The 24,604-nt window shown below is 42.1% G+C and overlaps 1 protein-coding gene and 1 long non-coding RNA gene across 9 annotated transcripts in view; one reads left to right on the top strand and one right to left on the bottom strand.

The window, feature by feature from the left end:
* Window positions 1-24,604, top strand: part of LOC145500235 (uncharacterized) — a 109,859-nt gene that overhangs the window by 11,227 nt on the left and 74,028 nt on the right. The window lies entirely within an intron of this gene.
* Window positions 1-24,604, bottom strand: part of LOC145500077 (protocadherin Fat 4-like) — a 76,836-nt gene that overhangs the window by 2,545 nt on the left and 49,687 nt on the right. For 7 of the 8 annotated variants that reach the window (XM_081479596.1, XM_081479614.1, XM_081479608.1 and 4 more), the window contains exons 5-32: window positions 24,281-24,558; window positions 23,826-23,945; window positions 23,338-23,491; window positions 19,223-19,422; window positions 18,585-18,781; window positions 17,933-18,041; window positions 17,512-17,661; window positions 16,639-17,058; window positions 14,799-16,091; window positions 14,180-14,329; window positions 13,775-14,010; window positions 13,477-13,660; window positions 12,090-13,194; window positions 11,710-11,946; window positions 10,720-11,318; window positions 9,625-10,329; window positions 8,283-8,868; window positions 7,770-7,977; window positions 7,445-7,664; window positions 6,891-7,010; window positions 6,043-6,117; window positions 5,641-5,817; window positions 4,935-5,129; window positions 4,364-4,514; window positions 4,022-4,152; window positions 3,322-3,625; window positions 2,775-3,007; window positions 67-2,085 (exon numbers count right to left, since the gene is read on the bottom strand). In XM_081479596.1, coding sequence (XP_081335722.1) covers window positions 67-2,085; window positions 2,775-3,007; window positions 3,322-3,625; window positions 4,022-4,152; window positions 4,364-4,514; window positions 4,935-5,129; window positions 5,641-5,817; window positions 6,043-6,117; window positions 6,891-7,010; window positions 7,445-7,664; window positions 7,770-7,977; window positions 8,283-8,868; window positions 9,625-10,329; window positions 10,720-11,318; window positions 11,710-11,946; window positions 12,090-13,194; window positions 13,477-13,660; window positions 13,775-14,010; window positions 14,180-14,329; window positions 14,799-16,091; window positions 16,639-17,058; window positions 17,512-17,661; window positions 17,933-18,041; window positions 18,585-18,781; window positions 19,223-19,422; window positions 23,338-23,491; window positions 23,826-23,945; window positions 24,281-24,558 — 10,556 coding nt within the window. The remainder of the gene's footprint in view (window positions 1-66; window positions 2,086-2,774; window positions 3,008-3,321; window positions 3,626-4,021; window positions 4,153-4,363; window positions 4,515-4,934; window positions 5,130-5,640; window positions 5,818-6,042; window positions 6,118-6,890; window positions 7,011-7,444; window positions 7,665-7,769; window positions 7,978-8,282; window positions 8,869-9,624; window positions 10,330-10,719; window positions 11,319-11,709; window positions 11,947-12,089; window positions 13,195-13,476; window positions 13,661-13,774; window positions 14,011-14,179; window positions 14,330-14,798; window positions 16,092-16,638; window positions 17,059-17,511; window positions 17,662-17,932; window positions 18,042-18,584; window positions 18,782-19,222; window positions 19,423-23,337; window positions 23,492-23,825; window positions 23,946-24,280; window positions 24,559-24,604) is intronic. The other variant, XM_081479577.1, reaches the window with a different exon arrangement.

Genomic DNA, 24,604 nt, shown 5'->3' with positions numbered 1-24,604 from the left:
TATGTCATTATGTCGTTTAGTCGCTACTGTGAACCAGGCTTTACTCATTAACATCTAAATCCTCACCTCTCTGTAGGACGTAAACATGGGATTGGCGAACCCGGTAGACTTAGGGGCCTCTTCTTCTTCATCATCTTTACCCTCACCTATTTGCTGGTTTTCTGGGGTTATGCTAGCACGGTACATTGGATTATTAAAACCACGTGCGGATTCTGAACGTTTCACTGTCGGCTGCCCTGCGTCAGGCTCCAGGTAGAGCGGGTTGTCCACCATGTGAAGTTGCGAAACCACCTCCTCCTCCGCGTTGCCGTATATGGGATTGAGAGTTCCAGGTTCGTCTCCTAGCTGTTGATTGGCCATGTGATGCCGGTACATGGTGTCAGTGTAGCTGTCATCACTTTCTCTATGGCGCTCCTGTGTGATACATTTGCGCTGCTTCTCGCTTAGAGTATTTCGTCGGCATAGTATGACCCCTGTAATTATGACAATCAACAGGAGCCCCCCGATGCCGCCGACGACATAGTACAACCGCATGCGCGTTGAGTGCTTCTGGTTTTTAAGAAGCGCGTCTTTGGGTTCTTTAACAACGCAAGATGGTATACCCAGATAGTCAACTTTGTTGGCCGTTGACTTGCACAGTTTATAGTTAAAGTCATCAGTTCCTGCGTCCGATGTAAATCCATTAGCGATGCACGTGTTGTTCATACCGCACAAAATTATATCCGGAGGAACTGGGAGGAATTTATTCTTTTCATCCGAATACACAAGCACAATAAAATCCACCGGTGAAGATTTCTCTTCCTCTGCACTTCTCTTGACTTTGGCTTCGTGTTCCATACTTGGACTGACGATAAAAACATCATTAACATTAACCATCGTGGAATCATCTTCATCGTCTGTTATTTGCCCGAGCAGTAATGGATCAAGTCCTAGTATCCACTCTTCAAGCCGATATTGCCAATGCGGACTGGAGATGTTCTCGCCTTCAGGGAACTCCAAAGAGATAATGAAATCGTTCGGAATACATTGCGTTGAATTGTACTTTCTGATGTTTGGTGGTATACAAATTTCTTGTTCTTCGCATGTTTTTTTCTTGCATTCCTCGGACTTCCGTTGACATTGAGGTCCAAAATATCCAGGCTCACAGTCGCAAGTGAAGGTGTGAATTCCATCCACACAAGTTCCCTCAGCGCAGGGCTCTTTCTCGCAGTCATCTATGTTCGTTTCGCATTGGTTTCCTGTATAACCGACTGAGCAATAGCATCTGTATTTGTTTAAGAGGGGGTCGCAAGTTGAGTCGTGTTGACAAGGGTTTGAAAGGCAATAATTGATGAACGTACAGTCCGAGCCGTTGTGATATCCACTGGGGCAGGTGCAGTTGTAATAATTCACGTAATCATGGCACGTACCGCCGTGGCTGCACGGATTCGGATCACACTCGTCTATTTCAGTGCAGTTAAGGCCGTCACGCTTGAACCCTTTGTTGCAAGGGCACGTGTAATTCTGCCAACCAACGCGACTGCACGTGGAATCCGGGGGACACGAGGACCACGCGCAGGGGTCAACCTTGGTCACGTGAATGTTAACCGTGCCGTTAAACGCTTCCGGGGGATCTCCGTTGTCTTCGGCTTCTATCAAAATTTGATAGCCTCGAATGACGTAATCATTGTAACTGAGGTGTGACTTGACTGTCAGGTATGGCTTTTTACTGTCTCCTTGACTGACACCAGAAGAATTATCCCTGCATTTATCATCTAAGGAGAACGTATCTCGGTAATTGAGAAGCGTATAATGCACTCTTTGTGAGCGCTCGGGGTTTGTGGACGTCACCTGGGCCAGGCAGTAACCAATGGACACATTTTCAGGTACAGTGACGTTTTCGGGTATTAGTCTGATGTCATGGGGTGCCTCGTTAACGTCCAGAACGTTGATTGTGATGTCACTAGTGACGTCAAGTGAAGGTCCTGTTCCCTCGGGAGGCTGGTCTGTGGCTTGAATAGTAACTGTGAGGATTGCAGGCGGGTGAAGGTTCTCGTAGTTCAGGTATGATGGGTCTTTTACGACAAGGTAGTTGTCGCTGTTTACCTGAATGAAATGAAACGCATCAGTTAGACGTCAATTTGAAACTTCAAGCTGCCGGTAGTTTTGGAAGCAAGACGGCACCTTTCTTCTCACAAATTTCATCAAACACCTTGACGATCGTCAAAGATACTCCACCGGGCGTCGTATTTTCAACTTTCTTCTCGGTGTTTGGAAATGTGCTAAAACACGGTCTTTCGTGTTTTATATATTACTTCCCAATACAACACGAGAAGATATGAAATGTTGGGTTACAATTCCATGCGAGTCCAAATTGAGGAACTGAGGCGATAAGACAGACAGACAGACAGACGAAGAGACATCTAAGGACTGATTAAAGCACTTAAACCTCCTATCAGTCATAACCATACCCTCTCTGTTTTAAAGTAAGGTCTAACAGGGCTGTAGCCAGGAAAAAATTATGACTGAGGCAATGTCCATGGTTAAATTCTCTTCCTAGGTATTTAACAGGGTTTTACTTTCCCCCTTTAAAAAGAAAAAAAAAGTAGCCTCTTACTGGTTACTGCCCTGATTAAAGCTACTGTAAGTAGTAAAGAAAGTTATCATCAATAGACAATTCAGCAAGTTGAAAATTTCTCATTCTATTCTACGGTTCTATCGTGGTACAACCAACAGACATTCTTTCAGTTGTATTTTTTAACGTAATTGAGGTGGATGTACAATGGCTATGTTACCTGGAAGACAGAGGAGTAATTTCCAATGACAATGAACGTGTGATTTTGTCCTATATCCGGGTCCTTACAAGTGAGGAATCCTATGACGTAACCCACGCGTACGTTTTCCTCCACTACAGTGGAGCCGTTCAAACGAATGTCAAAAGGAGCTTCATTCACGTCTGACAGCTGAACGCTGAAGTTTCTTTGCACGGAATATGGCGGACTACCGTTGTCTTCGCATTTGACTGCAACTGTTATTTGGAAAAAAATTAGAAAAAACTTCACATTTTGCCTCAGAGGCGAGTAATGTGCTTTCAACTTTTTAGCCCATGGATGAAATACTTACGTTTTACCATTAAAATGAAAGTTATTGAGCAGTATTTCCCCATAGTAAGCGGCCTCAAACACCCCCCTGAGGTGTTAGAAGGATTGTGATGATGATGATAATAATAATGATTTCCCCATAGTATTATAGTGTTTTTTAGTATTTTTCTAGAATGAAAATCTGGTTCGCAGAAAGATATAGAGGTACACAGCTAACAAAACATAACAGTCATTGGCTTACCTTGTATTGGAGTGCTCAGATGACTTTCGTAGTTTAAGACTACGCCTTGTTTCAGGCGAATCTCCGATGACGACTTCGACACTGAACTTATGTAAAAGTAATTTCCTCCCTCAAGAAGTTCGCAGTTGTGTTGTTGCGATATGTCCTGATCAACCACACTTAAGTTCGCCAGCGAAGTTCTACTCGGGCTGTTCTCGGGTAGTACGACACTGAACGAAGTGTTGTCGGGTGCCGACAGAGATGAGCTGAAGGTTATGTCCGACGGCACATCGTTGCTATCGAGGACCATTACAGACAAAACATCCTAACAGTGAAATCAAAGAGTTGACTTGTTAATAGTGAGTTCGATAAGTAACAAAACTGGGTCAATATGTTGTCGAGATCTAAGGAATAGAACACAATTTTTCTCTTTCTCTCTCGAGTTATAATAACACGAATGGAAATTTGGAAGAACGAGAAATTAAAATGCTGAGGGAATATATAGAAACTGTTTCCTTTTGCTTTTACGGACAACACTGAGAGAAAAAGAATGAAAAAATCCTTCGTTTGTATTCCTTTTAAAAAAAGAGATGAGTGAATTTTTGGCACTAACCAGCACTGGTGTTCGTCACAATATTGAGTTCTGGTTCTACAGTGACTCTATCAAGCACTAAGCATGTGAGTTTTCTTGTTAAGGTTACATTGTAACGCTAAGACAAACCTGTACTGAGTATCGAGGGGATCCGTTGTCAGTAGCATTAATGGTCACGTTGATAACCGGCGTAGCCTCGTAATTCAGTGGCACGTTGCTATGCTGCAGCTGGTTTCCATCGACAGTGAACGCATCTGTAACTAAACAAATAAAGGATTATTAGACTCACCTTGGCCTTCTAACGGTAGTTGAAATCCAATAACTCGGTCTGGGGCGTGGTGACAAGACAAGCTCAAGCGTCGCACGATGTGTGATGGTGTATTTTGAAAGCAAAACAACAACAAGCTGGCTTCAGTAGGAAAGAAAGTCACACTGTGGTGACAAAAATGACAAAACAAGATCTGAACATACCTTGACTAGAAATGACCTGGAAGTGATGCGATTGATTTGCATCTTCATCTTGAGCCTGCAGTACACCTACAACCGCACCGGCAGTTGCGTTTTCGTAGATTCCTTTAGACACCAGACTGATGGAAGTAGGTGGGTCATTTACGTCAATCACCTGCAGCGAAATGATTCTCAAATTAAGCCCTTGTTCTTGGCTATTTTTCGGTCTGAAATTCCACATCTTTCACGAATTTTAAGACAACTAAATAAGACAACTAGACAACTTTAAATGCCTCTTTCTAGTCATTCTCCTCTTAATTTTAGTTGTTGTACTCCAAAGTTCCGAAAAAGAGCTGATCACTAAGTGGTGTAATAAATCTTACTTAGCTTACTTGTGATTGTACTAGGAGAATATCGGCCCCTTGGCCTCTTCAGTTGTAAGGACCTCGCTACACCCGGGAGGCGATAGCACAGTTTGACCCTCGATATCGGTAACATGGTATATAAACCTTACTGTGTAATAATCTGTTCCATTTCAAAGCACCTACTAAGGATACATTACGAGACTGAGAAAATCTTTAAACATTGTTTTTACCTCTATCGTGACAGTGAGACTGGTGCTGAGAGGTGGGTTACCGCTGTCCGTTGCAACGATTGTCACGTTGTACGAGCTTTGTGTCTCAAAGTCAAGCGATCTGGTCGCTAGCAGGGAATCGCCAATCAACTTAAGTGCGTCGGAGTCCGGTGACTGGTCTTTGATTGCAAGTGATACATTGGCTTGTCCGCTGGCCTGTAAAAAAAAGTTGTTTAGAACGATGAAGTGAGGGAATATTTTAATGAAATACAAAACAAGAATTAAATGAAAAGAGTCGGAAAAACAGTCAAAGGTTAATAATTCGCTAAAACAAGGCCGTTCCTTTTAGTAAATTTGAGTATAGGCTAATTCTGATATATTAAAATTCTAACTTGGTTCCGAAGATAAGGGAAAGAAAACAAAAGAAATTAATTATTCAACTTCGATATGATTTCTTTTGTTTTCATTCCCCTAAGCCTCGGAGCCACGTTAGGAGTTAAATATATCGAAATTAAATTGGCCTATTGAAACTAATTTTTGAAAGCAAATTCAAAATCTGACGAAATATAAATATATCGAGGCATTGCTCTTTAAGGTAGCTTCCAGAAAATTCAAAAAGCCTCGGCCTTGTCATGAACGTTGCATTTTTTAAGCCTGTGCAAAAGATCATTTGTTTTGCAATGACACCTCTATCCGGCGGAAATATTCGGACAAACAATTATCTCACCGGTAAATCAGGATCAAGAACACTGAGCTTGCCCACGAAATCCCCAGGGAATCCATTTTCTTCCACAGTCTTAGACGAGATGGTCAGATTATAGGGGGCCTCGTTCACATCCTGGACATTGATGGTGAAAAGTGCAGAGACGGAGAGAGGGTTGGGTAACAGCTCGGTACAGCTAACCTGAAGGAGAAAAGACAAATACTTTGCTTTATTTTAATTGATAAAAGAAGACCATTGGTAAAGATGAAATGTCTATTTGTCACGTTCGTGGGACAAAAATAAAATCTACGAAAGGTTCGAACCCTTGACCTCCCAGATCAGATATCGGTTGGACGCGATAACCACTGATAGAAATTTAAAACGGGAAAGAATCATTGATTGATAAATTGTTATAGATTAGCTTACGTTTACTGTGTACAAGTCTAATGCTTCGTAATCCACGGTGTTTTGTGCCACCACAAGAGTCACGTGATTAACAACCTGCAAAAGAGTTTGCAGCAATAGAGCCGTTAACGTCAGCGAATGCAACAAATTATAATAAATACATATCGATTGATTCAATGGAATCATCTTTATATGCCCGGGTTCAGATTCAGAAGTGGAGAATTCGATCGACCGGCCGAATTTCTTTGACATTTGATCCTCACAGTGTCTCTGTCAGCCCTGATGTATGAATACTGGAAAAACTTGACAAATTGAAGGGCAATGGATTGTCAGAGGAGAAGGGGGAGAACCTTAAGTGGACAGTGCCGAGCATCCTATTAGACCGGTAGTACCAGCTGTAGCGGTTGTAGCAACATTCCTAGTCGCTGTAGGTTATAATGACAAAGTCATTGCACACCTTTGGATCAAACTACTGATGCGATAACGTGTTAAACATTTGATCATGCCACAAGCTTTCAGAGAACTACTCCGAGTAAATGTTTCAGAAAGTATTCCCGTAAGGCAACACAATCGACGGGTACAGGAAGCTAATCCGTCACGAACTGCAAATTTATAACATGATCTTAACCTCAATAGCACCGGCTACGATTTTCCCTCTGCCAAAGTGTCACTTGCTCACTTGCGCGTGTCATCTTTCTCTATCACGGGGGAATCGCTAACTACTTCTCCATTTTGGTGAAAAAAAAAACAACAACAACACAAGCCGGCAAATTCGTTCTCAGGGCTCTTTCAATTTTAAGGCCCTTGGGAACGAGGTTGATGATCGAGCATTGACAGAATACACGCCTTTAGGTCTATTGCATACATACTTTAAATGGTCCTCCATCTACTACTGAACAGAGGAACTTCTGTAGAGGCAGGTGAAGATTGTCTGGGTCGTACACTGACAAATTGCCAACCACTGTACCCACAGGACTGTTTTCGGGAACCTAAAACATCAGGAAAAACGAAGGGTATAGCGGAAAATTAATATCTTAAGCTTTACTGGCTAATGGCGTAGACCTGGAGACAGTCTTTGGAGAAGATCAGTATCAAACCTGTTAAGAAGTAAATTCGAAAAATAGCAAAATATTGACCGAATGTATCGAAAAAGTACTAAAAACTGAATTTTTCGAAAGATTCTCAAACCAAACTTGAAAATTCGAGCCTCACGTTATTATGCTCATTCATATTGTTATCCATTTCCATCTTCGTCAGTCATCCTCCCTTCCTATGGATTCATGTGAATTCTCTACTGCAGTTCTATCAAATCAAAGCATTATTGATCTAATTTAAGTTTGCTTTGTCCTAAAAATTACGCTGTAAAATCGCCAGCTCCTATTTTCAACGGTGTTTCGCTTTTCAGTCTCCAACAATACATTACCTGGTTTGCAGTCAGTGATATATTCTGCGGTTGTTCATTGGCGTTTCTCACGTTGACAACAAACGAGCCTGTCACAGAGTAAGGCGGGTAACCATTATCTGTACTGTTCACGGTCACCGTGTAGTTGGCGTACTGCTCGTAATCGAGCCCAGACTTCTGAAGGGTTATACGCCCTGAAGGCGACTCAACAGCAAAGAGACCAAGAAGATAAGATGAACTGCTGTAAACAAAAACAAAAAAGACACAACAACACTTAGAGAATTGCACGGGAAAAAGCTAAGATCTTCCGATGTAACTACAAAGGTACATTGCGCGCCCGCCATACCTCTGTGTGCGGTGTCCCCGGGCTACGACATCGACAATCTTGTACTGGTGCGTCTGTGCAACATCTTGATCAGCGGTGATCAAGCTCCCTATGTACTCTCCAGATAGGCTGTTTTCGTAAACACTTAAAGGAGCGCTGGCTGTTAGGTTCGTGGGCGGATCATTTCTGTCCCTGACGACTATGGTGAAATTCTTTGTCGTGCTAAGGCCTAACAAAAAATTTACAAATACGAATAATAAACTATGGTGAAAAAGCCCAATGGTAGATCCGTTCTCCGATACAATGCAACTTTAAGCACATTTTCCAAAGAAGAATGGCAAGCTCTTGTCATAAAATTTTCTCGATAACAATTACAACGCTCCTTCTCCAACGCAGCTACAGCTATTCGCATCACTGTAGAATGGCGTCCTCTGGAGAAACCTATATTGCGAAGTCTCAGTTTCAGGTCCTAAGCCGAGCTCATCTTACGCGGAAGTAATTTTGGCAAAGTGCTTTTCTGAGAGAACAACTAACCTTTGTTGTCCACAGATTTGATAACCAGCGTCCACGTGGCTCTAGCTTCGTAATCCAAGCTTCTTGTAGTATTGAGTGCATCATTAGCAATGACAAATGGAACGCTCCCAGAAGGATCCACGATACTATAACTAAACGTCTGTACCACGGTCTGTTCATTATCCGGGTCAGCGGTATCCAAACGTCCCACAGTGACGATCCCGGCATTCTCAGCGACCTCATTGTTGGATAGTGTGATGTCGTAGGGAGGCTCGTTAACGTCAGTGACGTCGATTTTGACAATTTTGCCGAAAGATAAAGGCGGGTTTCCACTATCGAGGCATCGAATATACACGCTATAGCTTTTCTTCTTCTCGTAGTTCAAACCACCGGTCACAATAAGAGAGTTTTCTGTCCCGTTGACCATAAAAGGATTATTGGAGGGATTTAAAACTCGGCAGGAATGATTTTGCCAGGGCCCTCTAGTTCCCTGATCGTCAGGGTCTATTACAGTTATATTGCTGACCAGTGTTCCTTTGGGGCTATTTTCTGGGACGCTTGTCGAGGACAAAACGAAACCTGTTGGTCGCTCGTTCACATCAAGCACCTGTAAACAAACAATTCGCAGCATTAGATTTCTTCACTTTTAAGATATATTAACTGCAGTTTCGTTTCTAAATTTTAGTTGCTCTGTAATATTAGCTTAGATTTTCTGTAATGATGTCATGATCGCTGTTGGCTCGTTGAAATTTTAAGGTGACCTAAAATCACCCGTGTAAACCAGGGGAATGGGAAACTAGTGCAAAATATGTTATGTAAATAGGCCGTCTACCAACATCACAAGACGAGCCTTGTCCTGGAACCCCCAGGGAAAGAGAAAAAGGGGACGGCCTGGGAACTCATGGAGACGGACCTGGAAGCAGACATCAAGAGATTGGGGCTGACCTGGAGTCAGCTGGAAAGGAAAGCGCAGGACAGAGATAGCTGGAGGACTCTTGTAGTTGAGGGGTACTACGCGTAATTAAGTAAGTGAATAGGCAATTCCCTCCCCCCACACCCCCCCCCTCCCAAAAAAAAATTCATCTTTACAAATTATATAATCGCTAGGCTTTTTTTCATTAGTTAACCTGAACCACGGTTTCTGTGGTTGTGCTATTAACTGCAGTTTCGTTTCTTGAATGTTAGTTGTTCTATAATCCTAGCATGACGTTTCGAAGCTTACACGTCATTTTCTCATAGGACCATAAAAACGTGTTCTTGTATCCCCAGCTATGATCACGGTAATGCCTGGCGGAATTTGAAGATAGTAAAATTTACATAGCATGTGATATGTAAAGAATTGAAGTAAATAAACCCAACTAACCTGAACAGTGAACGTTTTGTTAAAACTCAACCTTGGGCTACCATTGTCTGTGCTTCTTACCCAAATTGTATACTCAGACTTTGTTTCGTAATCCAAGTTTGCGAAAGAAGAGGAATATATCTTGTTGTTCCTGAGGGCAAATTTCCATCCACCGTTATTTATCAGGCTGTATCTATGTGTCTGGTTTGCATCTTCGTCAGTGGTCGCGAGATCACCGACATAACCACCATTTACGTTCTCGTCGATAAATGCCGTATCACCACCCGCCAAAGTAATATTACTCGGTTGGTCATTAACATCTAATATTGCGACCTGGAACGGCTGCACGTGGAATAACCCCTTGGCGTCAGTCACGCGAACCAAGATATCTTCACTGGGACTCGTCTCGAAGTTCAGCTCACCGCTGACTTGTAGCAGTGCGGTACACTTTGTTTTCACGCCTGGGATGTTGGTAATGTTGTGACACGTGACCTGTGAGCCCGCGGTGAACTTGCCATCGGCGTCGACATCTAAAGAGAACGTTAAGTTTTGCACTTCATCGTGATCCAGGGCTTGAAGTGTCCCCACCGTGTTACCTGCTGGAGTGTTTTCGTCCACCTTTGGCGCGTTGTCGGGGAAAGACTGTTGTCCCGATGCCGATGTCATTGTCGTGTTTATGGGAGCTTCGTTGACGTTTTCCACGACGATCGTAAACGTCTTGGTGACCTGTAAGAAACACGTGACCTTGTTAGGTAAAACCACGTGACTCTCTGAACGTCAAGAGAGAATCAAATTTCACGACCTTTAAAAAATATATCTATGGTCATAAGGAAAGGTCATGAGAATTAAAGAAGCGATCACACCAGACACAAATTAATATTCGCGATAGTTGAACAACTTCTCCCAACTAATACCATGACAAGAGGGTAGCGACCAGTAATGAGAATTTGTACGTTGATAATTGACGCTCGAATTAACGAACTGACCACATTCAAACGAGGGCGAATGTTGTCAATGAGTCCACTAGCCTAAATAAGGCAAAAGCAGCTACATTTCGCTAACTTTTTTATCCCGTTAAATACTCTATAGAGTACTTTTGTCAGAAAAAAAACTTACTTTCAGAGGCACCGTTCCGTTATCAATAACCTGCGCCACAATCTTGTGAGCCTTGTTCGTCTCGTAATCTGTGTCCTTAGCCTTAAACAAATAACCCGAAGAATCAATCGCAAACCTTCCACCATCATTGTCAATCAGGGAAAACGTTAGCGTTTGGAACTTGTCCTCGTCTGTAGCAGTAAACCGACCTATTTTGGTGCTAAGTGTAGCATTCTCCTTCACTGTACGACTCGACAGTTTAAAGTCACGTGGTTGGTCATTGACGTCATTCAGGGAAATCGACATGCTTGCTTCGTTGCTCTGAGGTGGACTTCCGTTGTCGGTGACGCGCACTGTTATTGTGTAAGACGGTTGTTTCTCGTAGTTCAACTTGCAGAAAGCCCCGCCATTTTTAAGGCAGTCAACGTTGGACAAGGAAACTTTGAGTTTGTTTCCAACCACTTTAAATCTCCCGCCCGCTCCGTCGGTTAGAGTGTAAGTGTGAGTTTGGGCGCGGTCTGGATCTTGTGAAGAAAACTTTCCGACAACTGTATCTTGTGGGGCATTTTCGTCCACGAATGTATTAGACAAAGTGAGGTTAAATGGTTTTTCGTTGACGTCTACAAAAGAGTAAACAACAAAATATTTCAATATGCGAGTAACTTCGCTCCACTTTTTTCTGGTAAGTACAATACATGGGCATGAGCTCTTAACTCAACAAATAAGTCGACATTTTACAACTACAATAGTAACAAACCCCCTTATGGATTTTCCAATGAAGTCCGCATGTGTTAGTCCAGTTTGCCTGAAGAGTTAACCTTTGTACGTCTCATATGCGTAGACATTTAATAATTTTATAGAGTCGTAATTTGCTTTGCCACCACACTTGTTATAACGGTTTTTTTTTTCAAACGTCTTGAATCCAGCGTCTTACATTTTCGCTCCAAACCTCTTGTTGACTAGATAGGTTGGACAGCTGTAAAGTTTCCGTAAATGGAACGTGTCACCTACCTACAACAGATATCTGGAAATCCGTCACAACACTAAGCTGAGGGTCACCGCTGTCCAAAGACTGCACTGTGATGTTCCATGAAGACTGGGTCTCGTAGTTCAGGCTTGATGTTGAATTCAATGCGTTACCGTCGATTACGAACGGAAGTCCAGCAGTGTCACCCATGAACCTGTAGGTAAAGGACTGCCGGTCTGTTGGTTGATTTGCATTATCCGGGTCAGCGGTAGAAAGAAGTCCTGAAAATGACAACAACACAAGCAAGTTATTGAATAAAATGAACTTTTGTTGTAGAAAAAAACCAATGACGTTAAATGTCCAAATCAAGAAAATGAACCACGATAAGTTACTATTTCAAGATTTTCAAGGTAGTATTTCTAACCTATTAGAGATGGCGGCTGATTTTCCGCTATGACGGCGCTAGACAAAGAGATTGCCGTAGGTGCCTCATTGATGTCAATCACCGTGATGGATAAAGTCGTCACAAGGGACAATGGCGGTGAGCCAGTGTCCGTACACTTCACCTCCACACTTATCACTGAAGCCAGCTCGTAGTCTATGCTTGCGCTTCCTACTGCAAGGACTTTGGATTGAATCGTGAATTTCCCAATCTGGTTTCCGGCCACTTGACAGTTGTGCGTTTGCCATGTACCGCGTGATCCATAATTATCCGGGTCACTGACAGTCAGCTGACCAATCACTGTACCAGGTTGGCTGTTCTCGGTGATGTTCGCGGGCGCGAGGGTGATATTGACTGGGGCTTCGTTTACATCCAGGACGGTGATCTGGAAATCTTGCACTAAGCCAAGAGAAGGTGTGCCACTGTCATTGCTTTGCACTTTAACAGTAAAACTCTTTTGAACTTCGTAATCCAAATCTGCCGAAGACGAGACATAAAGCTTGTCGTTTTGAATCACAAATCGACCACCGGCATCGTCCAGGAGTTTATACATGTGCGACTGCGCAACGTCCTGGTCACTAGTCATCAGTTGTCCAACTAACGCACCGTTTGTGTTTTCATTCACACTTGCCGTGTAACTTCCACTAAGCGTTACATTTTCAGGCGCATCATTTTGGTCAACGATGCTAATCTTTAACTGCTTTGTAGTGAAAAGTCCTTTCTTGTCTGTCACTCGCACGGTTATGAGATACTCTTTAGAGGTTTCGTAATCCAGAGCTCCATTAACTTTCAGATCGACAGTACACCTTGTGTTCACACCAGGAATGTTAGTGATTGTCTGGCAACCCGCAGATGATGATTCTAGTGTAAACTTCCCGCCAGCGTCATCATCTAGTTTAAAAGCAAGTGTCTGAACAGCATCTTGGTCCAAAGCTTGTAGCTTTCCGATCACTGTACCGGTAGCAGAGTTCTCGCGGATCTGCGCATGTCCATCGGGGAAAGTCAGCTGCCCCCCTTGAGACGTTATATTGATGCCGATTGGTGCCTCGTTCACATCCAACACTTCGATTGTAAACGATTTCTCCATCTAAAAGGAAACAAGACATCGTCATGGCGAAAGAGAAAACAGGTCAAAAGAAAAGAAGGGCATCGTGGTGGTTAAAATGATGATGATAATGATGATGAGGAGGAGGAGGCGGAGGTGGAGGAGGAGAAGGCAATGATGGTCATTCGTTCCGGTCATAAGCCCAAAAAATTTAAGCCTCTTATCCTAGTTGTAAGCCTTACTAAACACCCACTATGAAGAGGTTTAAACCTACGGATTAGCGGGATGCAATGGTAGTGCGAAGGTTTTGTAGACCTAAATCACCTTCATAGATGGATTTCCGTTGTCTTTTACCACCGCCCTAATGATGTGCGTAGTCTGGGTTTCATAATCGGTGTCCTTTGCTTTGTACAGCCTTCCCTGGGAATCAACTCTAAAACGACCGCTGTCATCATTCGACAATGAATACGTCAACTGTTGGCTGGTGTCCTCGTCACGTGATGTAAAGCTGTCAACGAGAGAAAAAGAAAAGAGCGAATTCATTAGACTAAAATGAGTTTGAACACCCCCTCAAAATCTGTAGCGTTGAGAGATATTCCGGAAAATCTCGCGTGTTACTTACCTGCCAATCATCGTGTTGATGTTTGCATTTTCCTTCACCTTGTTATTGGATAGTTGTAGGTCACGTGGTTTGTCATTGACATCCCGCAGGTCAATACTGAAGTCCTTCTCGAACGATAGCTGAGGCGTGCCGTCATCTGTCGTTTTGACTCGGATCACATGACTCTTTTGAGCTTCGTAGTTCAAGAGACAAGAAGAACCTCCTTGGCTCAGACATTGTTTGTTGGAAACAGCCACCTTGAAAAATGAATTGGAGTTAATATTGGTGATAGTGAATAAGCTATAGTTTAGGATTAAAACATGCAGTTATCAGTTCGAACGTCAGCGTAGTGTCAGAGCAAATCGAAAGATCGAAGAGAGAAGTGGATGTAAGAGGTTACGCCTTTGGTGGAAAAGCAAAGTCTACCTTAAGTTTGTTTCCATCGACTTTAAATCTACCCGAGGAGCTGTTAAGCAGTTGGTATGTGTGCTTTTGGGAGGTGTCCTGATCTAACGCCGTCAGTGTCCCAACCAGAGTGTCCTTGGCACTGTTCTCATCGACAGCAAAACTCGAGAGCTAAAAGGCAAAGATATAAGTGAAGAATCAATTGAACAGTCACAATCATTGCCGTGATACTAACAGAGTTTGTACGGCATTGGATGTTTAGTTAGACAATAGAAGGTAGAAATGGCGTCATATAACATGAAAAAATTATCCAGCGTCCATTCATTGGAGATGTTGTGAGTATCTCACAACTGCGTTACAGTTTTCGTCAAAATAATAGCTAACTACGATAAATACACGAAAGATTAAGAGATAACACTAAACCAAACAGAATGAAGGATGGATAAGATTGAGAACGATTGGGAAAGATTTCCTTGGAATGATAAAATTTGAAAAAAAAAAGTGGACAACATTTCTCAAGATGCGCCATTCTTGATGTAGGCCCTTCAAATGACGCCAAATTGTCATATTGCCCTATTAACACGTGCTCTTAACAGCGCAATGGAAGATTTCTCTATCAGAACAAACAACTCTCACTTACTGTCATTCCACTTGGAGCATCATTGACGTCAATCACTTGGATGGTAAACGCTTGTGTTAGAGACAGGGCTGGCTTTCCGCTGTCCGTTGCTGTTATGCTCACCGTCCACTGAGCGCTGTTCTCGAAATCAAGCACGCGCGTGGAGACAAGAGCATTATTTTGCATTACAAAAGGTTGCGAACTGCTGAGAACTGAGAACGAAAACGTTTGGACTTGGGTGTTGACATTGTCTGGATCAGTGACATTTAGAAGTGCGACTACGGTGCCACTCTGCTGATTTTCTTGAATCTTATTGTTTGAGAGCACTATACTGGTTGGCTTCTCGTTGACGTCTTGAACAAGAACGACAAATGTCTGTTCCACTGTGAGGCCGCCTGTATCGCGACAAAGAATTTTCACGCTGAAGGAGCTAGCTTCTTCGTAATTGACGCCCGCACTACCAACGGTCAGGTTGTTGCTGCTTATTCCTGCTTTCCCATTGGCTGAATCAGTTAAACTGCACACGTGACTTTGTTGTCTGTCAGGGTCAGTGACAGTCAATTGACCAATCACCGTCCCGGATGGTTTGTTTTCTTGGACGCTGTTATTGGACAACGTTATTTTGGTTGGTCTCTCGTTAACGTCTAGAAGGTTAACAACTAACGATATCTCCACGGACTTCGGTGGATTTCCATTATCAGTCGACTTCACAGTAATTTGATAGCTCGAAGATGACTCGAAGTCAAGATTAGCGTTTTTCGATGTAAACAGCTTGTCTCCGCTAATTTCGAAATCACCTCCAGGGTTGTTAATCAAGACGTAAGTAAAACTCTGTCCATGGTCTTCGTCTTCTGTAAGCAGAGTATCGATCTGAACGTTTTTGCTGTTCTCAGGAATCGACGCCGACGCACTTCCATCCAAGGTAACATTCGTGGGCGGATCATTTACGTCAATCACCGTCACATTAAACATTTCCGAGTGGAAAAGCCCTTTGTCGTCAGTCACGCGGACGATGATGTCCAAGCTTGACGCATCTTCGTAGTTTATAGCGCCGCTCACCATTAAGTCTGTGGTGCATCGGGTTCCGGTTGAAGCAAGATTCTGACAGGAAGTGTTCGGTTGAAGAGAAAATTTGCCTGCTGCATCATCGTCTAGTTTAAAAGTTAGATTCTGAACAGCATCGGTGTCTGTTGCTGTTAAAGTGCCCACCCTGGTACCGGGCTTTGAATTCTCCTGCACACTCTGCTGGTCTAGGACGATAGAGACTGGAGCCTCGTTGACATCCAACACCACAATAGAAAAGTTTTTGGTCATCTAAGAAAGCAAAAAAGGGAGTTTAGTTTATAATGCATACCATATTCCTACACGTCCTAGTTAGAAGTGGACGTATAAAATGTGGCATTTTTCTTACTCAGTTCAAAGTTCTGTTTTGAGAACCCGCAGGGTTCAGCTGTGGATAACCCTATCCAGTGGATAAATTACTCTCCAGTGGATAAGTCTTGACAAAACAAACTACGCTATCCACTGGATAGTGATTTGTTCGATAAATAATATTATGTATGTTTTGAGCAACCAGGGCCAGATGTACTTTCAAACGTACTCGAGGCTCGTCTGCAAGATGACACATTTGAGTTCAAACCCCTTTTCGGACAGTGAGATACAGGCATGTACGTGTTTTTACATTTGAATTACATTGTACATTACACATTTGAATTTCAGCTTGAGAAAAAGCTTAAATTTCATAAAATTAATAGCAAAGTCACGAAGTCTGGCGTCATATTAACACACCAGTTACAATGTATTTTGCTACAACGAAACGCTCGGATATTCGACGTAACTACCATTTTCATCAATCACTTACCGACAACGCTGGCTGGCCATTGTCAGTAACCTTGGCAACGACGTAATGAACCGTGCTCGTTTCATAGTCTGTGGAGTTTGCCTTGTAAAGACCACCTTTGCTGTCCAGAGCAAATTTGCCACTGTCGTCATCAACCAATGAAAAACTGAGTTTTTGGCCTTTGTCTTCATCACTAGCGGATAGATTTCCGACCACGGTATTTAATGGTGCGTTCTCAGTCACCTTGTAATTGGACAATTTTAGACTACGTGGTTGATCATTGACGTCATTCAAAACGATGTTAAATGAAGCGTTGACCGATTGGGATGGAGAACCGCTGTCAACACTACGGACTTTTATAGAGTAAGAGGATACGCTTTCATAGTTGAGTAGGCACTGGGAGCCACCGTTTAGTAAGCAATTCTTGTTGGACTTTGCAACCTGCAAAAACAGAAGAAAAAAGTTTTAATACCTAGCTAACACGCCAACCTTCAGAGCACTGCGCTTCCCAAACATCGTGCTTTACTATTGCTCTTTGATAAACTTTGTGATAAGTGTTTAAAACTTAAAAGGGGCTAAATAAATTGAGTGGCAGAGAAGAGAGTTTCTGCAGCTCTTCACGTTGCCAATGAAAGTAAACTCGAGACCGCTAACTGATGGAAATGCAAGGTCGAGATGGCAAAACAGAAGAGAAAAGAAGAGCAGCCCATGCTTTGTTAGCCAATCAAATTCAATATTTTCAGATGCTAGACGAACGAGATGCTTTAAAATCAAACTCAGAAGAGATTTACTTCATGTTGCATTAAGGTAAAACAACAACTGTGGATCTCTGAATTCCACTGTTTGTTCTGGGGGTAAACGTAGTCATCTAATCACTGCCTGTCATTAACTTACCTTCACCAAGTTGCTTTGAATTTTAAACCTTCCACCGGCGCCATCCAGCATGCTATAACTATAAGTCTGCCCGTTATCTGGGTCAGCGGTACTGAGCATGCCCACCACTGTGTCCACGTCACTGTTCTCATCGACGTTGTTGCTTGACAACTGACAAGAAGGAAAAAAAAAGAAATGATGCTATACATTTTGCTTCCAATTTAGCTAACAAGGACTAAGCCACGAATACGATGCGTAATCCTGTTGCCATAAACTACCGCGAAAAAAGGAAAGGTCGCGCAAGCAGATTCATTGTGGTCAGGTGTATACTAATCTGTTACCTTCTTGGTTAGGTTAGTTTTATTCATCATCATTCAACCGATGTTATTATCCTTCGTAATAAGTCTGTCAGTGTTTTTTCACTTTGTGACCCCATTGTTACCTGGATCGCCGTAGGCTTCTCATTCACGTCTGTCACAGAAATCGTAAATGCTTTCTCGAGTTTCATCGGTGGACTGCCGTTGTCTGTGCTCCTTATGACGAGTGAAAATCTGCGAAGTTAGATCGAAACAAGAATAATTATTCACACTCTATGAGTAAAAAGTAATTCTACTGGATCGAAAATTGAATACAGACTATCAACATTCCTCAATCAATTTAACAGCGGTCGACTGGAAGGCGCGTATGGATTTCCCGCCAAAATAAAACTGCAGGTGCTTGTGTATTTTCCGCCAAAACTGGGGCCACTAAACGCAAACACCTGCCTCCGCGAAATTTAATACTCCTTAAGTATCAAGCCAATTTTGAACCAGTCAACGCCTTGATGACCATTCGCCAGTGGAAAACTCGAACTCATATCAAACTGTTTTAACTAAAACATTCCTTGTTTCAGGGACCGTTTATTTTTTTTTTTATAAAAATGTTTATGACAACAAGCACGCACGCCTCGCGCGAGTGTTAGCCATCAGCCAGTAGCCAACGATTGCAAAGCCAATCCAATTCGCGCATTCTAAATAGACAACGATTAGTTTCTTAAATGTCAATATAAAATGCAACTGACAATCTCAGAACTCTCTTTGTCGTTAACAACTTACTTGTTAGGTGACGATTCGTAGTCGAAGACAGTCAGTGTGTACAGATCAACTCCACGTAGTTCAAACTTGCCACTTCCTCCACTGACAATACTATAGGTGTGCTTGTCTTTACTGTTCGGGTCCACAGACGAAAATGTACCTACTTTGGTGCCGCGTTGTTTGTTTTCTGGAATACTGGCTGAGCCGGACAAAACGATCTGCAAAGGAACAAGATAACCAAATTTAGCTCTTTGACACTTTTATCATTTGCGAAAACGAGGGTTTGGAAGGAGACTACTGGGGCCAATATGGCTTCTCATCTTTAATTTTGCCCCTAGGAAAGGTCCCACAGGCGACTGTAAGATGAGACCGGCCCCAGATATTTCCTCGTTTCTAAAGTGGTGTTTAAGCTGTGATCATAATCGTAGACGAGAGAGTTTCATAGAGTTAAAATTATTGATTTGTATTCAATGTTTGTTGTGTGCTACAAGTAGTTGTTTCAGATATTCTTAGTCACGAGATCGAAATATAATTTTGCATATCCACTTATACAAGATAAAACATCACTCTTCCATCATTCTCGCAATTCTCTTTACTTATCTGCTTAAAACTACGATCACATTATAAAGAGAAATGAGATGTTCGTCATTCGCTCTAACCTGAGTGGGTGGATCATTGTTGCGTTGGCAATATGACGTAGCATATGACGACCACTGTCCCGATGTTTGACACGTGACCGTGGACGATCCCTTGATGGAATAGTCCTTTGGACATCCCAGTGAACACGTGACAGGGTATGTGGTCTTGCCTCCTGGGCACGTGGCAATAGCATGCTTGCAAGTGCTGCCGAGCGAAGTACCTGAAGACAAAGGAAATGATGTTTTTAAACAAAAAGAGATTGAACAACTTTCGCTTCCGTTAGTACGTTCGACAAGGAGGAAAAAAAATCGTAGTCCTTTCATAAACATGGACTTAAGGAGCTGCTTTTTTTTTCAGACGGAAAAAGAAACGGGAATTATAGTGACGTCAGTGACATGAAAAAAAAAAGATTTGTGTGAAAAATGTTTTTGCGTTTTCACAGACTTTGAGAAAGGAGCTTAATGTTTCTCCATCCAGTCACAAAAAAGGGAATTTCATATTCACAGAAAACGTTTCACATCCAGAGAGAAAAGTGAGTTATAACACACTGGAATGAATAACGTTTTGAAGCATTCCGCCAGCAAAGCTTTGATAAACGCGCAACATGTCCCACTTCAAGGAATTGAGCGATCCTTTATTAGAATTTAATGCGACCGGACGGTACAAGGTAGCTTCGAACAAATTGTTTCACAGAAACTTCTGAGCTTTACCAAGTGAAGGCTCCTGTTCCATACTGTCGGTTTTAATTTTTTAACATTTGGACATGTAGAGCTGTCTTGATTTCAATTCTTTTTAAGCAAGGGCAGAAGAATATTCCCTGGGTTAAAAATCAGTCATCTTGTGTATCGTCAAAAATACCTCTGTGGAAATCGCCAGCTGGTATTTATTGTAAAGAATCCAACTGTGAGAGTTCTTCGTAATTTCTTTTTTCATATAAAAAGATTCATGCTGTTTTGAGAACTTTTCCTCAGTTTTAAATGATGTATGTCTCAGTAGCGCTGTTGGTATTTTGTTGGTTGAAGATGAATGCTCCATACATAGCTATTGTCTACTCATTTTTCCTAGGCTGCATCAAGCCCCACGTGTTTTTAAATAAACAATTACGTTTTTTCTTGTTTACTTTAATCAAAATGTGGTGCTTTTCATCACCCTGACGACGGAAAGACAACTTAATTGTCGGCTTCTCATTTAAGAATTGTCCACTTGAGAGGAAGTTAAAACAATGTAATAATACAGCGACTTGTGCACCTTAATAATTTATACCTCCACTACAGCAAATTAAACACGTTTTCGTGGATAAGTCAACACGATTTGTAAACATATATGAGAAACACTTTCAATTAGCTTTTTGCGCAGATTGGGAACAAATGTTAACGAACATAATTACTAATAATACACCTTCTTGACTTTTAAGGAGCGTATTTCTCTCATTAGAAGTTAACGCTCGCACTTCAGGTAAAATCAATAAGTCTGCTATGCCCTGATGGGAAAATAAATAAATTCTCAATTCTCCCTCTCCATGGCAACACACTGTTATGATTTCAAACAAGCTGTAATTGTGTAGAAAACGAGAAAAAGTCATGCAAAAGCCAGCGCCTTTGAACACACCTTCCGGACCAACGCATATACAGCATTCGAAGATTTTGAAACAAAGTGAACACCTCGAAATGGCACTGATAATCGTTCTCTTCATCACGTCTGTATCGGCACAATGCCTGGAGGACGACAACTGCGAAAAAATGGATTTCCCACATGGACAAGACGAAATGCGTATGAAATGGAACTATTCTCTACAAGGCCATCTTCTCTCTGAACACTCTTCATCCGACCATTATGGCTGCTTTACGAGATGTTCTGTTAACTGCCAGTGTCTATCATTCAACTTTAAAAGCGACAGCGGAGTTGAACCAAACTGTCAACTAAACGGGGCTGCCTCGTACACAGATCCTGAATCAATAAAACGGACAATAGGCTGGACGTATATTGAGATGGTTCGGAGCTACCTCACAAAGGTAAATTTAGATTTCTATAACAAAGAAACGGTTCTCAGGTTCTAGCTAAACGAAGGGCAATATTCAACTACTTTTTGGTTAGATACACTTTACAGTGCAATGCTGATCTGCCAGTGCCAAAAATAGTACGAAAATGTTGGAAAGTGCTTTCCCGTCGAAAACTTTGGTATGCACCGGACAAGTCTGCACCGGACCAAAGTATCCCATATCGCAGGGGCTTATCCCGGTTTCAGTAGAATTAAGAAAGAGTATTTACTCCCCTCCCCAACCCCCTTGAAAGGGATGCCAGGCAACCACAGGTTTATCTGTGTGGAAGTAGGTACTGTGAGAGTAACGTGCTTTGATCAAGAACACAACACAAGGCTCAACTAAACATTAAACAGCTAGAGAAAAGCACCCAATATTTTCTTCGAGCAAGTACAAAACAAATTGATTGTAAATTTAAACAAAGCGTAGCAGGGCAAATTAAATTGATTAAAGAATTTGTCTAAAGAATAATCAAATAGATCAAATCTCTTCTAATTCACGAATGAGAGGAATTACTTTTTTTCAGCCTCCCTGGAAGATCTGTTCAAGTGACTCATGTCACAGCGGATGCTGTCAATCAACTCCGTGTGAAAATGGCGGCACTTGTAGTGTAGTGTGTGACATCAGAGCTAAAAGATTCAAGTGCGCATGCCCGCCTGGCTATACCGGCCACAAATGTCAGGAAGCGCAGAGATCATGTCACGACATCTTACTATCTGGAAGTCACGCGAATGGAATTTATCTAATACGTAATGAGGCAAACAAAAGAAGAGCCGCCGACGTCCATCACATCATGCAAGCGTTACTTATGAGTTCATCAACACAAGAGGGAATCAGTGTATGAATCGCCATGCTCGGACGGTTGTCTTCAAATACAGAGCATCGTATGTATTGAGCTATTTTCCTCCTGGACAAGGATTATGTAACTTTTATGGGTCACCTAACGGGGGAATAGCTGGTGAGCATAATTTTGATTATTACAGAACTCCAAATCCGGCCTTTCGTTGCTCTGCAGGAAATGATTCCACTACCCAGTATTGGTTCGGCAAAATGTGACGACAAGACAATGCGAAGAATAGGCGACAAACTTTCACAAATTTTGTGAACACCCAAGGGACCATGGCTGCCTTTTGTTCTTAACTCTTAAAAATGATTCGAGCCGCACTTCAATATTTATGCGTCAGCTGACTATTTTGAATAAAAACTGTTTCACTATATTGTATAATAAATCTATCAGTTTGATGCTGTTTTAAATGTGAAACCATACTGTGACCTTAGATTTTCGAAAACTATGGATATGTGGCTCTGTTTTGAATCTTGATCCCTAGGTGCAAAATTTTTAAACATTGAATAAGTCGTCATTCAAGAAAGAAAAAATGTGGATCCACGATTTGGTTCTTCGGCAGGTCATGCTGTTGCCGTGGCTACCATGTTTCAGGGAGATTTTGATATATTGTCCACAAATGATTGTGAATAGGCCACTTTCGATATGTTAGAATTCAGCTTGATAGTGAGGCCTAGAGGACACAAACAAAAGAAATGAATAAACATGGTCATTCAATTTCCTTTGTTTGTGTCCTCTAAGCCTCACTGCCAAGCTGAGCGTTAATGTATCGAAAACGGTCTATTGGTTTGAGACAATTATTTTAAAAACACGTGATATACGATGAAGCACCGATCCGTAAAAGCGCAGGGGTTGTAAATATCCCCGTAATCATGCTTTAAAATGAAGCCTGCGTTGTAAAAAGTACCCTGCTTGAGGTTTAATATTAATAAATATTAGATAAACAAGTTCTGGACGACTCTTACGAGTTTTTGGGAGAAATCACTCTGCTGACTCGATTTTCTCGACTTCTTCAGAATGAGGAAGAATGAATGACCATGAATTTTGTCGCGAATGTCTGCACATTTGGAAGTTTTTAAGGCGGGCTCAAATCTGATTTCAGGACGCAGTAAGGCGTTTTCAGAGACACGCTGTGACCAAAAAACATATAATCTTTAGCGAAAGAATAGACCAGAATTTGTAGCCCTTGTTTCCTAATTTTGTTCGTTTGTTTTCTGTTTTGTGGTAGCTCTTGAGTTCTTTTAACACTAACCTGGTGCGCAGTATGTCGGTTTAGGCATTTTGCAATCTATAGCGTTGCACTTCTTCTTGTCTGAAGCCAGATTATAACCCGCATTACAGGAACATACGCCATTGGAGCACTTGTGTTGACAGCCATTGTTGGGAGTTCCACACTGAGAAGTTTCCTTCAAAAGAAAAACACTAATCTACTTAGCATTCATGGCAGCTAAGCTAATACTGACGAAAGTCGTAATGACAGGTTCTCATACACTCTACACACGCTATGAATCCAAGCGCCTCCGTGTAGTTCACCCATGCCTTCGAAAGGCTTAACTGCCCCCTTATCACCTCTTCCCCCTTCCCAATCTACGCCCTGCTTCTCGGAAAAATAACGTTTCTATTTGGTTTCAATTTACGTAATAAGTGCATATAGCGGGAGAAAAACATACTGGTGAAGGTTTGAGAAATACGCCGATATTTTAGCGCTTTTCTCTCGAGGTCTCAACAATTTATGCTTACCTGAAGGGTTGGACAATCTTTGCCTTGACACCTTTTAGAAATTTTGACTGTTCTCGTTCTTTTCTTTGATCCAACAGCACATTTTTCATTGCAAGCTCCCCACGAGCCCCAGGAATTTACCTTTAAAAAACACAGGATCAAGTTCACTTTTAGCTTTTCAGTCGTTATATATAATTTCTCCTCTTCCGCTAAAATTTAGTTTGACTAAAGATAGTACATTTCTACTTCTACCTGTTTAACACAAACGAAAACGTTTTAAACTCTGTTTCTTATGTCTAATCTACCGCACGCTTGCGTGAGACTGTCTCTCAGTTCCTATGCCGCAACGTGGCCTGGAATATATCAGTATATATACAGGAATTTTCAATTCTCTGATCGATTGATTCTTCTAGTAAAATTTCTGGACGCTTGAAGACCCTATTACATCTATGTCCCCTACATCTCTGACAACTTACCACGCAGTCTCTGTTCTCTCTGTAATCAGTGCATTGTTTCTTGTCTGACCTAGTCCCGCATGCTTTCCCGTTGCATAACGCTGACGTAGTAATACTGCGTGTTCGAGTGGACCATCCTTTTCCACAGCCATTGCTACAGAGCGACCAGGACGTCCAAGCAGACATGACGCAATCACGATTGTTGTACTGTGAGCAAGCCGTTGTTTGCTTGAGCGTTGGACAGGATTTTCCACTGCAAGAAGGATGGGTCGCTACGCTTCGTGTTCTTGTCTTAGAACCTAAAAAAAACAAGCACTATTAGCGCGGTGTTGTGACTGGTTACCT

Source organism: Orbicella franksi, chromosome 1, assembly GCF_964199315.1.
Source record: "Orbicella franksi chromosome 1, jaOrbFran1.1, whole genome shotgun sequence".
Classification (NCBI taxonomy): Eukaryota; Metazoa; Cnidaria; class Anthozoa; order Scleractinia; family Merulinidae; genus Orbicella; species Orbicella franksi.
Note: the sequence above shows the minus strand (reverse complement) of the source record. Positions and strands in the feature narration are given on the sequence as shown.